This window comes from Hippoglossus stenolepis, chromosome 3 (genome assembly GCF_022539355.2).
Source record: "Hippoglossus stenolepis isolate QCI-W04-F060 chromosome 3, HSTE1.2, whole genome shotgun sequence".
NCBI lineage: Eukaryota > Metazoa > Chordata > Actinopteri > Pleuronectiformes > Pleuronectidae > Hippoglossus > Hippoglossus stenolepis.
In genome coordinates, this window is record NC_061485.1 from 15,800,814 (window position 1) to 15,817,603 (window position 16,790).

The 16,790-nt window shown below is 40.9% G+C and overlaps 1 protein-coding gene across 3 annotated transcripts; it reads right to left on the reverse strand.

Moving 5' to 3' along the window:
- Positions 1-391: 391 nt before the first annotated feature.
- fancd2 (FA complementation group D2) lies at positions 392-16,728 on the reverse strand. 3 transcript variants are annotated; one of them, XM_047339247.1, is made up of 44 exons: positions 16,499-16,728; positions 16,168-16,249; positions 15,637-15,771; positions 15,467-15,534; positions 15,286-15,392; positions 15,114-15,174; positions 14,915-14,967; positions 14,732-14,810; positions 14,403-14,527; positions 13,652-13,739; positions 13,466-13,570; positions 13,259-13,359; positions 13,038-13,134; positions 12,688-12,723; positions 12,437-12,583; positions 12,056-12,190; positions 11,817-11,948; positions 11,456-11,563; positions 11,232-11,341; positions 11,077-11,131; positions 10,061-10,180; positions 9,866-9,939; positions 9,642-9,785; positions 9,371-9,471; positions 9,146-9,261; positions 8,946-9,054; positions 8,748-8,846; positions 8,556-8,653; positions 8,284-8,451; positions 7,924-8,040; positions 7,500-7,628; positions 7,305-7,423; positions 5,867-5,974; positions 5,638-5,768; positions 5,446-5,545; positions 4,466-4,588; positions 4,170-4,263; positions 3,936-4,007; positions 2,867-2,905; positions 2,711-2,785; positions 2,327-2,401; positions 1,983-2,129; positions 1,803-1,898; positions 392-755 (listed from the first exon to the last, which is right to left on the reverse strand). In XM_047339247.1, exons 2-44 carry the CDS (start codon positions 16,247-16,249, stop codon positions 669-671), a joined length of 4,365 nt encoding a protein of 1,454 aa, XP_047195203.1. In that variant the 5' UTR covers positions 16,499-16,728; the 3' UTR covers positions 392-668. The 3 variants fall into 3 exon arrangements, with proteins under 3 accessions (XP_047195203.1, XP_035007373.2, XP_035007370.2); XM_035151482.2 differs by having other exon boundaries at positions 8,284-8,457; XM_035151479.2 differs by having other exon boundaries at positions 8,284-8,478.
- Between the last annotated feature and the right edge of the window lie 62 nt (positions 16,729-16,790).

Sequence of the window (16,790 nt, forward strand, 5' to 3'; positions counted from 1 at the left end):
TTTATGGGATTTGCCAGGAACAAAGGTCTCAGTGTTGAGTCCTGGTGTTGTGCTCTTTTCTCAGTTCGCTACATTTTGCCCTGTTTTGAAAACAAAATAAGCCAGTGCACCTGTAATTAAACATCTTATATCACACATCTGGATTATTATTTATGTCATAACACAATGAGAAAAGGACAGGTCCTCCCTGTTGAAAGAAATCTAAACATGAGATAAACAATGACATCAACCCTTAAATATGAAAAAATTATGATTTTTCTGTTTCTAAACAGATGTTTATTGTTAACTATTATCTCAAATGTGTCTCTTATTGGCACTTCTTATGTATTAATAGTTTCAACTTAATTTGTGTGAAATATGGTTAGTTCCAGAATGACAACTCCAACCAAAGCTCTCTCGACATATTTATTTCATCAACAGAAAACATTATTATTAAGCACATTTTATCCTCACCAGAAAAGGAAATATGTGGAGGTACATATATGCATTTAATGTGCTTGCAGTGTTATTGCCACAGAAAGAACACAGAAACTTCAGAAAAAAGTGTTCATGTAAAAAGTCAATAAAACAAACAAACACTCAAAACGTCAAAAGCTGATCCATAAATAGGACCCAAAGGCAAAAGTGTAAAATTTACGTCAACAGTTATTTACACGTTGTGTTTAGTGTTACTCAGAGTCATCTGTGATATCTTCTTCAGCCACATTTCCCTCTCCATTTATCATCTTGGGTTCCTCGGAGTCGCTCTCTTGGCCCTGCAGGAAAGCACATGAGAAACATTTGGCAAACAGGCAGATTTGAAGTTGTGACCCAGCTTGAATAAAGCAGAATCTCAGATAGTACGGGACACAGTGCCACGGGACTGACACCATATCAAATTGTTTCTCTGTTAACCGTGTCAGCCTCTAATCATTAGTTATTTATAGAGCTCTACAAGTGATCTTATCAGTCCTTCTACACTTTCCACTGACCGACATGTTTGCTTTACACTTTACAAAGTACTGACTGACCCAGCAGCAGAGGAAGGAGCCTGTTTACATGTGTTACGCAATCGACTGAATTATTACTTTGTGCTGCTTATCCCTTAAATAAAACTTGTATTGTTGTCCACGCTCCTGCAAAACCCTTCAGCCACTAACCACACACTTCATCTGTTAGAACTTCCACCACAGAGGTTATGTTTTCGCCCCCTGTACATTTGTTTGTTTGACATGGGCCAAGAAAGAATCTATTACATTTTGGAGCAGCTAAGATTGGGTGTATTTTTTACATTTTCACCATTTTCCCAGGGAATAATTCATGGATCAGTTTATGAAATGCTTTTATTTACTTTGCTATAGTTCTTCCTTCTTGTTTTTTTATTGTCTATTAGTCCAGTTTAGTGTAGATAAAATAATTTAAATTTTGTTTTCATCAAAGTCTCGGTTAAATCAGCCTTGTATGTGATAAACCCAAAGGCCTGTAACAGAATCAACCTTATTTATTTTCTATAAAAATATCCAAACCAATATCAGTGACATATTCTTATCTGTGATCTTGAATCAAACTTGGATACAGATCTGAAAAAAATTAAGAGACCACTGCAAGTTTGTCTGGTTTTGCTATTTATAGGTATGTGTTAAAATAAAATGTTTAAAACACTTTGCTGCTGTTCTTTACTTTTTACTATGCTACTGGCAACATTTCTCAAAAATTGACTGCCATACAAGTAGAAATTAAGACTCAAGACTAATCTTGAGTGTCTTCGTTTTTATTTCCCGAACTGTGTAATACCACTTTAAAATTGGGGTAATGGCAGGTACCTCATCTTCTGACTTTTCCTGAGGCAGCAGTGAATGCTCCTCCTCTCCCTCCTCTTCATCACTTCCTTGTGACCTCTGAGAAAGAATCTCTTCACCCTGCAGTAAAAAACATATAATCACTGGAATTCTATGACGCAAAATGCACACAGGCATTTTAACACACATCCAATAGTGTTATACCTTCAGGTTGCGGTTCTTCAGGTTGCCAATCCAAAAAGCTTCCTGGCAGTTGTTGAGCGTGAGCGTGGCCTTCACTCTGTACACAAACAGCTCCAGGCTCTTCTTCAAGGCCGGCACGTGGTTGGTCAGGCTGGTATCCTGGTGAATCTGAGCACCAACACATCAGGACAAGACTTTAAGTTACTGAGCACCTGAGGATTCAAATGTGAACCGGTTCAGACTCTATCTCACAGAGAATTCTTTACTTTACTGATAGATGTAGCACCAGTGCGTGAAAAGAGACATCTCCAACTAATAAACAAATAGAGTGGGAATGAGTCTGGAACAGTGCGATCTGTGGTCACCTTGGAGTATCCACACATGTGATGGAGCTGCCTGGTGCTGAGCTGGAAGGTCTTCAGCAGACTCTGGACATCCTCCTGAAACCCAGTGCATCACACACACATCAGCATCTGGTTTTTACACAACACAGATTGTTTTTTTCTGGACTTATCAAAGCTTTAGTGTGAAACCATGTCTGTGTGATGGAGGGTAGAGATTACTGCCCTATGAATTACTATACTATAGATGCATATCTGTCTAAACAATCAGAGTGTCATGAGTGGTCTGTTCATTCGGAATATAACCCTGCAGTTGTAGCCTGGTTCCCAAAGTAACACTTTTCATTCTTTGACATAATTTCACAATGACATATTTAACAGCTGTTATGGGGGAAACTTCACGTGCACCTTGTGCCTTTTGAAACTGTAGTCCAGCAGCGGCATTCCCAACTTCAGGAAAGACTCCAAGAAAAGGCGGCCATACTGTCAACAATATTATCATCAGTTAATCACAGCAGCTACAGCTACACATGGATGTGAAGTTTTACTGCCGAGCCACCTCACCTTCAGGCACACGTTCAGCACTGGCCTTGAATCAAAGACCTGTAAGAGACGAGATTAGAGGGCAGACATTTGAGAAGATGGACTTAAAGTGTGTAAACTACATTCCTAAAATTTGGTTGAAGTGCAGATGGAAGGGCTAAGACATGCGTACATGAATGTGGTGTGATGGAAATCTGAAAATACAAGAGGCTGGAACACCAAATTTGTCTTTGTGTATTTTAACACAGAGAGTCACAGGGATCTCAGAGTGAAGATGCAGAACAGTCAAATGCAAGGATCTTATATAGGAGAACTAAGGCTGTTTGTCTGAGCCAGTTCAGACTGGTTCTGTAGGCGCAGTTTGAGACAGGAATCAAAACACAGAAAACTGATTTACATATGTTTCCTTTGAAGATAAAGCAGACATAAATTCAGTTCTTTGGAGAGTAGATAAGTGATAAAAAGGTCATAACGTTTTCAGGTCACACACAGTTCAGATCATAAACAGTTCAGGTCATAAAAGTATTTAGACAGGTCTGCAAAAACGTACTTTTCAACTACAAAATAGGTTTCAACCACACTTAGTTATTTTTCCACTACAGTGGTTGAACAGAACATATTTACATTTTAAAACCTATTTCACCTGCGTCCAGTTCAGTCAACAGCTCAATTGTATAGCAATAGCTGGGTTTCAACCAGTAGAGGGTGCTAGTAACTGTGCATATTTACCACACAAAGTGCAGAATTCAAACTCTTTGCAATAACATGTCAAGGTTTGTATCAGAATCAATCCACAACACGACTCACTATGCGTTTACATTGGTTTTCAGCTGGAAACAGTGATTTTAAGGATTTCATTTTTACTATTACTTTCTCTTGAACATGAAATTCATAAATTTGTAAATCTGATAAATGAAGGTGAGGTGACACTGATCAAATGGCTCTTTGACTTTAGCCTACAGTATGAATTATAAAAACTATAAAAATAATAATATCATAGAAATAACTGACCAGTAGCTGGTTAACTGTGGGAAACAGGAAATGTTTAGGATACATTTACAGCCATATAATTACAGTAACGATGACGTACCTTAACTAGGTTGACCAGGACGTGAAAGTCTCTGACAGCCAGGTTCCACGTCAGCAGCTTCTCGCTCTGAGCCTAAGAGAACAAAATGGGTTACAGTCCAACATGAATCATTTGGAAACAAACTATTATGTCAAGTTACAAAGTTTAATAGTATGACTGTTAAGCCATTTTTAGTAGAGTTGTGCTAAGTAGTAATGTTTTGTCAATCTGAAAACAAATTGTATAATTGCTGACCTCAGCGTTGTCACTGATTTTGCTCGCAGGAATCTTCCTCACAGCTTTTTCTAGCTCTGCCATCATCACTTTGTAGAACACTAGGAATGTTTGCCTGAGGAGGAAAAAGAAGTTAGGAAGTTTGAGCATGTGAGATGTGAATCCATTTCGAGGAAGCCAAATGCTGGACGACAGGAGCATATGGAGCAACAGGACTATAATCTAAGTTACTTTTGTTTGATCACCAACTCACTAAAAACCTCCCATGTCTCTCAAAGAGAACTAAACACAAAGGAGTGATGGAGATGAGGATCTACCTGTTGAGAGTGGGCCATGTCGGAGAGCTTTCATTCTTCGGTGCATTGAGGAGCTCAGGGATTCTTTCTCCAGCTATTTCCTCCACTGCCTTCAGAACATCATCAACATTATCCAGGTAGATTCTGCAAAGACGAGAAAAGACAGACACAAATTTGACTTTTTTTTTTCACAATTATAAAAATATCTCGCATTATGGTAAATAGTTTTTACTATAAATCTCCTCCATAAGGGAGGAGGAGTGGGGTTAAGGCAGGGACCATTTTGAGAGCGGAAGAGGATTGCTGAAGAATCATCCATTTAAAGAGTCACTAGAAAGTCCCTGGTCTACTTGTGTGTATGGAGAGCACAGATACTTGTGTGTTGGCTTGTGCTGCACTGCCAGATTCATAAACATTTATTAAGTGCAGTGAGAGAGATTCACACAGACTAGAGTTTGAAAAGTAACTTTGTAACATCGCTCTGTGGTGGTCAAACCATGTTAATACAAAATTATTTCTAAATTACAACAAACTAACCTAAGATGGGCTCAGACTACAAGAGTTAGAAAATTAACTGTCAGTTTTAATACCTGTACTGACAATCATAATTGCAATATCCAGATTTTAAATCCTAAATATCAAATGTTTGATATTATTGGGACAGCCCCGACAAGTCATCGAGCAGTTCAGGAGGTTTAATACTGGATCTATAAACTTCACATTACCAGAAAATCTGGTAACATCTGCCAAACATCTGCACTGACTATGGTCCCAGACCACATTTCTCTTGAAATTGTTTGGAGGAGTTGACTCCTGTAGTCTGAGCTCGGCTTTATGAAATTACTTCTGTCATACTGTATATACAGCTATCGATTTACTGAATGTAAGACAAGCTCAAGCTCCAGTGCCAGGCAAGCTCTAACACAATAGATGCTTTCTATTGTTTCTGCATGACACTCTTTGTTTACTGCAAGATGAGGATTTATGAAATGCAGACAGACCTTAGGAGAGTGTGAAGTGCTTCATTGAATTTGTTCCCACGCTCTTTCTCTCCGCTGGCTGTCACCCAGTCTTGGCTCAGGAAACGTTTTGCTAGGGAAGCTGGGAAGAAAAGAAAAAAACAGCCAATTATCGCCACAATCCATTGGATAGAAGATACGTTTTTAAAAAATGAGGCAACATGTCAGACCGACCAGTCTGCTCTCTGTAGGCCGCAGGGTTCCCTCCCTTCTCAGACACAGTGGACAGAAGCTGGGAGAGACACAGAGCTGTGCTGAGACTTGGCATCGTGCTGCCGAAGTTCAGCAGGTACTCAAAGCTGTGTCTAAGCAACAGAAAAAGAGGAGGCAAAGATACATTTAATCACAGAAAAGCACAAATGAAACTACTGTTCTCAATATTATCGAGCAGTTTGTAACTCACTTTACAAGCTGCTCCAGGGTCAACTCGGAACGTCCCTTGAGTCGTTCGGCCAAAACTCCCAGAGCTTTCTTCAGTAAACCTCGCTGACCTGGCAAACTGAATCCAGACCTGACAAATATAGACATACAACTAATTAAATGACGGAGCATTATTTAATTACTGCTTACTACATTTGCACTACTGCATATTTCAATATCATTGTAGATAATCCAAGACTCATTTCCTAATCATATCATAAGATACCCTGGTGTATATTGCTATTGCTGAAAGTAACATTCTACTTCACATACATTGTACTTTTTGACTTGCTGCTACTTTGAGATGGTTTAACACTACTAGTTCAAGCACATCACAAGTGCATATACAACTATACTTTTCTTTTCTATTAAAAATTGTTCTCATCTAGATCTATTCTATTTTATTCTGTTCTTTGTTAACTGTATTTCCCATAACTGACTTTCCCATAATAAAGTATTATATGTACATACTAGTGGTGCACCGATGTATCGGCCGTATATCGGTAGCGGCCGATATTCGCCTCGTTTACTGCTATCGGCGTATCGGTAATAAACTTGACTTTCACCGATAACATTGGCCGATATTCATTGGTATGTTTTCTGCAGCCTGCCAATCTGGCATCCAGATTATGGTACACTGACGCGGGTTTACACTGGCGCTGAAGCGCCAAGGCCGGCGCACAAGGCGGCCACGCCACGCGCCGCGCAGCGCAGCGCCAAGGAAAGCCAGGCGCCTCCCATCCCCCTGTTAAACCTTTGTGCGGTCACATGGGCTGCGATGCGCCGCGCCAGCACCCTTCACCGATGGTTTCGGCGTGCGAGCGAGCGTATCGCGCCAGGAAACAGACTGAAAAATGATTTTAAACGATATAAATGACATATTTTATATGATATAAATGATCAAATATGCATCCCATACTTTGTATTCCCCTTCTGTTGTCCTGGAGTTTTAATTTTCCCAATCACATAATTAAATGTCCCCCTCTGCCCATCCACTACAGCCACACAAGCAGTCATATAGATAAAAAGAGAGAGAGGGGGGGCTAAAGGCTTGCTTGGAGAATACGTCATTTACCCCCGACACCCGACATTGAACGGGTTACATACAACAACAAGCGGAGAATCGCGGGCTGACCGGCGCGGAGAAATGCGGGTCCGTGTGAACAGCCAGGCGGCTGCGCGCTTGAGAATAACGCTACGCTGGCGCTGGGCGGCGCTTCAGCGCCGTGTAAACCCGGCGTTACACACCAAGAAGGCCACATGCAAGTAATAAACAAATATCGGTATCGGCTATCAGCTAGATTGTTGTTTTAAATATCGGTATCGGTATCGCCAAGAATTTCCATATCGGTGCATCCCTAGTACATACTGATACTTTAAAAAGCAAACTGCTCTAAGACGGAAATGAAAGCCCTGCTCACCAGCTGAAGGTGGTGTTCAGGACCTGCAGGAGCAGCTGGTAACACGATGACATTAACTGCTGCTCCTGCACATCTGTGGCAGGTCCATCCACAACACCGTTGTTCTCAGACAGCAGTGTCTGTGAAAACACACAATTACATTTTTTCAGAATTGGAAGAGATGCAGCTTCTTCTCATAACTGTGTGATTTCGTACCTGGAAATGGTTGTGACAGTTCTCCAAGTGTGAGCAGAGGGCAGGCAACAGCTCGACGCAGCAGGCGGCGATATCTTTAGCGCTCCTCTGTTGCAGATGGGAGAAGCCCACACTTTTATCCGTCCGTGTCTAAAAGAAAACATTTTAATAGGTTTTTGTGTCATTTAGACAGTAATTACATGCTACTGACACTGAGGACAGATTCAGACAGTTTAGTTGCATTTGTCTGCAACAAAGAAAACAAGAGTAAATATTATTGTATGTGACTGAGTAATGACCACAAAATGTTGTATTGCAACAAAGAAACAGGTTTTCACGCTGTCAAATATTTTGTACAAATGCCACAGCTTCCAAACATCATGTTGTATTAAATGTTTTTTTATCTTTATGCTCAGTCTGTTTGTTGATTCACTTTTTCCCGTACCTTGAAGAAAGGGGCTCTCTTCACAGGGGCAGAGGTAAGACTGAACTCCACTTTGCGAAGCATATCCTCCAGCAGGAAGACCAGCTCTGCAGGACCCAGCAGGACCTCCTCCTGCACCTTAAAGAAATCAGAACATTCTGTGTATTGATATGTGTGGTGTATACATTTAAAACTAACAGTCTCTGCCACAAAACAGAGAAATTTCCCTTCAGTCCAGATTAATCGTTGTGCCTTTAAAGGTGATCACACTGGATGGTTGTATAGTAATGTTCCAATAAACTTATTTCCAGATTAAACTATAAAATGTAAATATTAAATAAAAATATACTCCTATAAATAAGATGATATTCTTTTACTTACTTTGGTTTGGAGCTCAGAGTCTAACAGTGAGCGAGACAACAGGCCACACTGCAGCACACTGAGCACCTCCATGTCCAGCTCCCTGAAAAACTGTCTGTAGGACACCAGACTGACTCCTTGCCAGGTTTCCTTCTCCTTCTCCTTCTCCTTCTCCTTCTCTTTCTCTGGCTGCTCCTTTAGCACAAGCACAATCGCCTTTTTAGCTTGATTACATTACAAAGACATTAATGTGAGAACTGAAAGTTTAACAATAATAATAATCATCATTTTACCTGCTGAGTTTCATTTGCTTCAGTCGGCTCCTCGAGCAGTGAGCTGTTTTCTGAGGAACTCTTACTAGGAGCCTTCCTCTTCTTCTTTCCTGTACCATCTAAATAAAATATGAATTACACAGTAATATGAGTAACAATTATCTATACATCAACACAAAACAGAATAAAACATCTTCTGTGGGACACGGTTACCTTTCTTTGCCTTATTCACAGGAGCAGTGGAAGCAAATGTTGCTGCATCTGAGGTTTCTCCATCAAAGTTAGCAACAGGTGGAACATAGCCAGATGTTCCTGAAACACAAAGTCAAGAGGATATTACTGTTAAATCTTTAGCAGAATTGTCACCACATGATTTTGAAGCCTCCATGTATTAATAAATCAAAAACTCACCGGCCAAAGCCCTCTCCAAAAGTGTCTGAAGGTAAGTGATATTCTGCAGACGAGTCATCACTTTCATCTTCATCTCAGTTTCTTTTAGTCTACAAAAGGCATTTATGACCTAAAGCAGGGGAAAGGCATGACTTCAATCACATATCTCTTAAGTTTGAGAAGAAATTTTTAAATCACATTCGGCAAAAACATGCAGTTACCTCTCTAAACCAGTTGATGGTGAAAAAGAGTAAATTACAGAGGAACTCCCTCTCAGCCTTAGACAGGCTGTTGATTTTCTCTACTACATCCAAGCCTGTTATTACCAGAGGGCAGCCTGTGATGCAGCAAATGTCAACACAAACACACAAACACATTATTTTACAGCCACAGGGAAGCAAAACAAACTGGTTTCTATGGGAGATATATTTCTTTCTCTTCCTCACCCAGCAGAGCATCAATCTCCTCTAGGTCTCCGTGATGCTGTTTCTCCTCACACAGTCTCAGGAGGCGAAAAAAAGGAGACAGACAGAGAGGAGACACTCGCCTGCACAAAATATAACAATAAACAAATCAAACATCTCATTGATAAAAGTTGAGGTTACATATTAGACTATAAACTAAAATTTGTAATTGCAAGTGAAGTACGTCATTGTTTAAATAGTTTGCCGTCACTCGGTAGAAGTGGTTGTAAGTAGTGGAAGTTGGACGACTGACTTGTTTGCCCTCTTGGTTTGACTCAGCTGCTCACGGTTGTTCTGAATGTCTTTGGCCAGTAGAGGGAGCAGGTTGATGGCAATGCCCTCCTGACTCTCCTCCTCATCCAGGTTGTACATCAGACGGGCCGGGAAAGGGAAGGAACTAAGAGAACGGAGGGATTAATGATGCTAAGGATAAATATTTACGCATGTTAATGTTGAATGCTTCAGTCCATCACTAACCCTGTTATTTCCTTCCCCAGATCCACCACAAAGTCATCCTGAAAATCATCAAGGACACTCTTTGCGATGTTTTCCTGTTGGCAGAAAGAATATTACAGGACCAGAATGCATTGCCTTTTAACAACCTGGCTGCAGGTTAATAATTCAATTACTACAAAATAAAAGGTGTGGAAAATGTTTGTTTTCGAGACCCACCTGCACCTGAGGGTCAAGGGTAGAGCTCAGGATGAGATTGGCCAGTTCATCGTAGTACAGAGCTGCAGCCTCAGGTGAGCTATCACTGCTCGACCTCACCAGCTCCAACAGGGCTGTCACCTGCACCAAATCAAACACGCATATCATTACAGATTAGGAAGCTCCAGTTATTGTCAGTCCCTGGTGCGTGGGCATATGTAACAAGATGCAAGAAATACTCCTAAAACACGGCACATGTTCATCTAATAAACAGCAGGTCCACAATGACTAAAACAAGGATGGTTCAGTCACTACTATACTTGGAGACTGGACTGAGGAAGTCTATATAGTAAACCCCCATGTTGGCGAATATAAATCATATAAAGATATTTATAATCAAAGCTACAGACAAACCGAACCAGCTGATGAAACACATCTTGCTAAAGTAAATATGCAAAATGGTATAAATACATAAACATACATACACTAGAATTGCACTCAATAGACCCAACATATGAAACCACACTCAAATTCACAAATCATAAATATCAGTTGCCTAAATAAGGTGTCACAGTGTTATGGAAAGTGGAAAAAAGAAATCTGGATCTGCCCCCTGATCTGAATCCAGACAAAAATGTATGTATACTTCCTTGTTCTTGCCCCACCCCGCCACAAAGTTTCATAGAAATAGGTGGAGTAGGTTTCGTGTTACCCTGCTAAAAAACAAACCAACCTACAGACGATGCGGAGGCAACAAAAAGCCCTCAAACCAACTGATACATCCAAAAATAAATTCCATTCACGATAAAACAAGAAACCTGGAGCCTAAGTAAATTAAATATAAAGCATTTACTGTTGACTACATGTACCAAATTGCAGCTATTACTTCATGCTAAACCCTTATTGGAAACCACAAGTAAGCAGATACTTTAAAGAAATTCAAATAGACTGAATCAACAGTAATAGGTAAAGTCCCATATTGCAATATTTCAGTTACTAATTGTTGTATTCAGATTGTTTTAATGTCTTAAATGTACCTGTCTGAACGTCTCCTGAGGTAACGGCTGATCCTTCACCTCCTTCACTTTAGGCCTGGACAGTGGCAGACAGAACAAGACACAGAGGGATAAAGTTAGAGAAGGAACATAAAAAAAATCTGCTCCTGTCAGTGACGATGAGAAATAGTCCTCACTGAAAGGCCCCCATGCTGCCTACGATCATGACGGCCCCGATGATGCCAATACGCTTGTACTTGGGCACCATGCTGGAGAGCTGTTTACGGATCACAATGTGCATGTCATCCTGAGAGGGGGAGAGAAACACATGAGGGGTTAAGGTCAATGGAGGAAAGTTAGAAATCCTGTTGAATTATAAGACTGATCTGTATCTTCAGCCCATGAATGTGCGTCTGTGCACCTGGATGTGAGCTCCTTGCTGCTGCTGCCCAAAAGCCAGTCTGCTCAGGAGGTGAAAGAGTCTGCGGATCTGCTGCGGTGTGAGGTTGTCCATGTAGTCCAAAATCCCCTGTGTCAAATACAAAGATCAGTTAAAGACAAAACCAAGCTCAAAGGCTAAGATACTGAGCCTCAGTGTAGCTGCTTTCAGAGAAGCACTGATCTCCGGATAATCTACTGGAATTATCTTGAGGCGGTGTGTGCGGAAACGCAAATGCACAGGGTAGTAGATGAGGACATTCTACGGACTTTTCTCCTGCCAGCCCCCTAGTAGAAATTGAAGTTAGCAGCTTTAGCACCAGATAGTGGGATCCCCTCCTTACCTTAACAAAGACAGCATACAGAGCCATTTCCGAGGGTTTCTCTGTGACCAGACCACAGAGTAGCTCCAGAGCCATGTCCACCTCCCCACCCACACCACTGCAGACATGGGTCACTAGAGAGCCCACCACCTCCTATAAAACATTATAAGGGACAGAGATTCAGCAGATTCATTTACATTCAAACACTGAAAAAAAATATGCTGATGGACATCTTTTAAAAAACCAATCCCAAAACCAACCTGTTGGCAGTAAGAGTCAAACTCAATGAAGGAGAGCTGGTACATGTGTCCACCAAACGGCACCACACACGGGTCAGGAGAGCGTAACAGACACTGAGCCACAGCCAGGATGGAGGGGAAATACCCTCGCATGACCTAAAGTGTCATCAGTAATGAATACACATGACATTAATCATTTAATTAAGAATCATGCCACCGAAAAATGTTATACTTTGCTGTACTTCCTTGTTTTTAATTTTAATACCTGCCCCAAAACTCATTTCCCTTATATGTAAGTACAGTGTATAAGTATTTAATACATCCAAATACAAGGCTTTTTTCAAGGAAACCGCAGTAAAAGCTCTCTGAATAGTCCTCCTGTTTGTCTGCAGACTGACCCACCTGAGAATGGTCCCTGAAGGTCTTCTGCAGCAGAGCCTCCTGGATCAGCCCGGTCCTCACTTTAGACTTCAGCACCCTCTCCGCCCCCCGGCGGCTCTGGTTGGCGTTGGTGGAGTGGAGGATGAACAGCACCAGCAGATCAATTACCTGAAATGACAGAGCAGAAATATTGTAGAATGATATATGCAGTCACAATCACAAAACAGAGAAACACATATTAATTGATGCAAAGAAACTGAGATGATGTTCACCTTATGGTTCTCTGATTCATCCACAGAATCTATTGCCTGATGAAAAGCAACACAGTGAAAAGTTAAGTGACTTAGGTGGAGACAACAATCTAAATCCTGTTTATTGCCAAGTAGATTTTCACATACAAAGAATTTGCATTGGTGTTTGGGGCATATAATCGTTGTAAGTAGAAATAAATGGGGAAAGATTGAGCAAATTAAAAAGAATGGAGAAATATAAAGGCAGGATATTAAAGTACAATTTTAATTTGTAAAATATAAACAACTGTTAAAACTGTTCAACAAATGTCTGCTAGCCTTAGAAATGGAAAAACTTCAAAAGCCAGAGGACTTAAAAACTCATTTCCCACCTTGAGCCAAGCCTCAGAAATTGTTTTCTGGAATCTCACTGCGGACTTAATGCCGTCCAATATCAGCGCAACACTGCTCCCAGCAGTTGAAGCCGCCCTGTCACAAAAAACAAACTCATTAGATTACATCATCAATAACCTACTGGTCTACTTCTACATAAGTTCAAGACAACATGCACTGATGTCAAATCATGAATGAGCTGTGATCTGTGTTGTCTTACGCTGCTGCTCCGTCGCTCCTCGTGCGGCTCTGAGACAACTGCAGCGCTGGAGGGAGGACGCACTGCTCCAGCTCCAGCTTCTTACGAAGGTTATTCACTACCTACACAGTGGTGGAAACCAAATTAAAAGCATAGTAATAACAAGGTAATAGAAGTAGTCAAATTCCTACTTTGTGTTTTATATTTTATGCAATTGAGAGATCTAACCTCATATGCATCCAAAACTGAGACAGAGTGCAGGATGAACTTGACGACCACAGGTAGGTCTTCCAGCTGCACGGCAGCCAGAGTTGTCATGACTGCTCCACGAACCTGAGGCAACACAAAGTAACATCCACTAGTCCCATATTAATTCACATAAAATGAGTGTCACGGTATGAGCTTGTCTCGTACCTCAGTCAGCAGCGAGGAACTGAGGTTAAGACTAGAGAGAGCGTCCAGGATGGGGACAGTCAGCTGAGTGTTCGTCTGGAGTAAGGAGCTACACACACAGCAGTGATCAGAGCAGCTTAATCACCAGAACCACAGAAACAGTACAAGGAAAAAAGGCCCTGTTCAGACCTGGTATCAGGATCTGTCCTGAGACATCCGATATAAAGGACAGCATTAAGTAGGTGCATTCAAACCTGACATTAAAATGCATCCTGAAAGTGTTTCCTGTGACAACTTGTGATCGGAACTCACTTCCGTGCTCTATATGCAAATAATCACATTCATCATTTGTGTTCGCAAAGACCAGTTTATGTTGTTTTTAGAGATGCGTCCAATGTCACTGTGTTTGTGTCAGCGCAAGCGAGCGAGACACAGAGAGGAGTCAGTAGGGGCTCCATGAATATCATGCAGTTGTGCTGTGAGGAAAGGTCTTTCCAATTTAACTTAAGTATGAATCATTATGTGGTGATCACTGTTGATATCGTGGCAGTGGCCTCAAAACAATAGACGTATGGTCACAGAGACAATTAAAAATAAGGTTGCTTCATTGTGAGACTGCAGCAGGTCAGAGGACGTCAGACCACCTCTGTAAGTGTTTTTTGTGATCACATCTCAGGACGCGTTCAGCTGAGTGATTGGACCACTTCTGATAGATCTTAGTAGCAAGTCTGAACAGGGTCACAGATCGGTGGTAGAGCTTTACTGAACATACTTGAGCTCCCTGGCTATGTCATTGTGCTGGGAATCTTCAAGTATCTCTGGCAGGCTGGTGATGATGTCTCGTTGAACATCCACCGGTGCAACTGACACCAGCTCCATGAGCTTAGCCGCCAACTCCTGCAAAATACAGGGACAGAACATAAAGAGAGCATAAGTAAACAAGCACCTCACCTCCTGGACATTAGTGATGACTGCTATGAAGAAGAAATATAAGATAACAGAAAGAAAAGAACAGATCAGCAAAAATACAAACACCTTCAAAACATTAATGGTTGTGACAACTGAACATACAATATAACCAATCATCACAGTGAGGACTACCTTGCTGTCAACGACTCTGTCGAGCCATTTGAGCTGGTTAATAATGATGCGTGGAACACTGATTCCTGCATCTCCAGCGCTGCGAGGAACAGAACAAGATGACATTTGCAAAAATAAGACATTGGAGAAAAATATGTCAAAATGGTGCAAATGCTGTTAAAGGAACTCATATCAAATACTGACCCATCCAACATAAATTCAGGGAGTTTCTCAAGCAAGGTGTTAATGGTGGAAGTCTGCATGAGAGAGAAAAGTAGATTGAGGAGTTGTGTGCAAGACTCATAACATGAAAAGACATTGTGTTTTTCTGTGTGATCCTTTGTCTTCTATCCTTTCTGAATAAGTGATGCAGGTTTTGGCAGAGTCTATGAAAATATTGTACCTGCAGAATCTCAATCCCCAACAGCATGCGTAGCAGACTTTCCTGGAATGAGCTGACAGAACTACAACACAGGGGGAGAACATGTCAGTCTGTTACACCATTAAAAACTCCTGACATATGCGAAGTCTAGGCTGTAGCCTGAAGTAGCATTGAGCTTCTGCAGAATGGTTACCTGCCATCTCCATCTGACAACTGTGGAACACATGGCAGGAGGCAATTCCTGAAATTCTCAGGGTCCTCAATGTGAGACTCTAATCCCGTGATGAATTCCTGTATGATCTGAGAAGAAACATAATAGTCTCAGATTAAATGCCCATATTATTTGCGTGTATGGGGATGATGTGTATACTTACTCCGGGGTAATTAGGATTCTTCCGTAGTTGCTGTTCAATCCTTTTTTGGAAAACTACTTGGTCGACAGCTAGAGATTAAAGAGATAAGATCAGAGCAAAATCATTTGGCGAAAACCTGATTCTCATTTACTGTGCTGCTCTGTTTTGAAACTTGAATTCAGCGTGTTTACCAATCTCGTTGGATGTGGCACCGCGCTTCACGGTGACACCCGCCTCTCTCAGAAATTTTGTAAATACACTTTGATTTGTGTCGTCTGAAACAGATTCTTTAGGAGGGCGACCAGTGGTTCGACTCTTCTTTGCCTCTATAGAGAGAAAAGATGAGACAGACAGATAGATAGATAGATAGATAGATAGATAGATAGATAGATAGATAGATAGATAGATAGATAGATAGATAGATGTGAGTTTAATGTGTTTTAATGATCATAAAATGATTGTGTTAAAAAAATTAAAACAGCTTAATATATGTTATAGAATAGAGGATTAAATCCAACCAATTATGAACAACTAATAACAAATATAACAAACCCTTGAGAAAAAGAGGAAGGCTTCTCATACAGTTAATGTATAATCTCAGTCATTTGCCAATATGTCTCTCTCTAACTGTTTACAGCTGGATACAGTGAGATGTACTTCTGATGCTTGGAACTTTAACAGAGAAGTTATGACCTGTTATGATGGAACTAGCAGTAACTTACTAGTAGTACTATTAGTAGTAGTAGTAGTATTGGCTCCTTCCACCACTGTCTCCACGCAGGAGCGTCGTTTTTTCCGCATCATCTGGAAATTAAAACGTAATAAAGTTGCGAATAACCAGAACAGGCTGGCTGCTATAACAATTATGCTAATGTGTCGTTAATTAGCTTTACTTGATCGTTTCACCCACTACGTGCACCACAATTAACACAATAAAGTTAACGTGTAAAGCTGTGACACGACACTTTCCATACCTCACGTTATTGTTACGTTACACAGATATAATGTTGTCAGCTGTCACATTCATTCAAAATGATTCAAAGTGTCACGTACTGTTCAGAAGTTTCCTCCACAGACACCAGTTACAAAACAAACTTCCGCGCCAAAGAGCTGACTACGTCATCAACGTGCGACGGCGTCCTCTTCCGGTGTCGTTGCAAACGAAGAAATAATCATCCTCTAAGATGTTATTAAATAAGCCAGCACGAAATAATGTACATAACTTCTTTAATAGTGAATGTCATAAATATGGTGTCGTGCTATTAAGAGTGTGACGCTTATTTGACCTGAACGCGATGACAGCATGTTTCAGACGGTCTTACATTTTCTATCCTGTTTTCTAGCG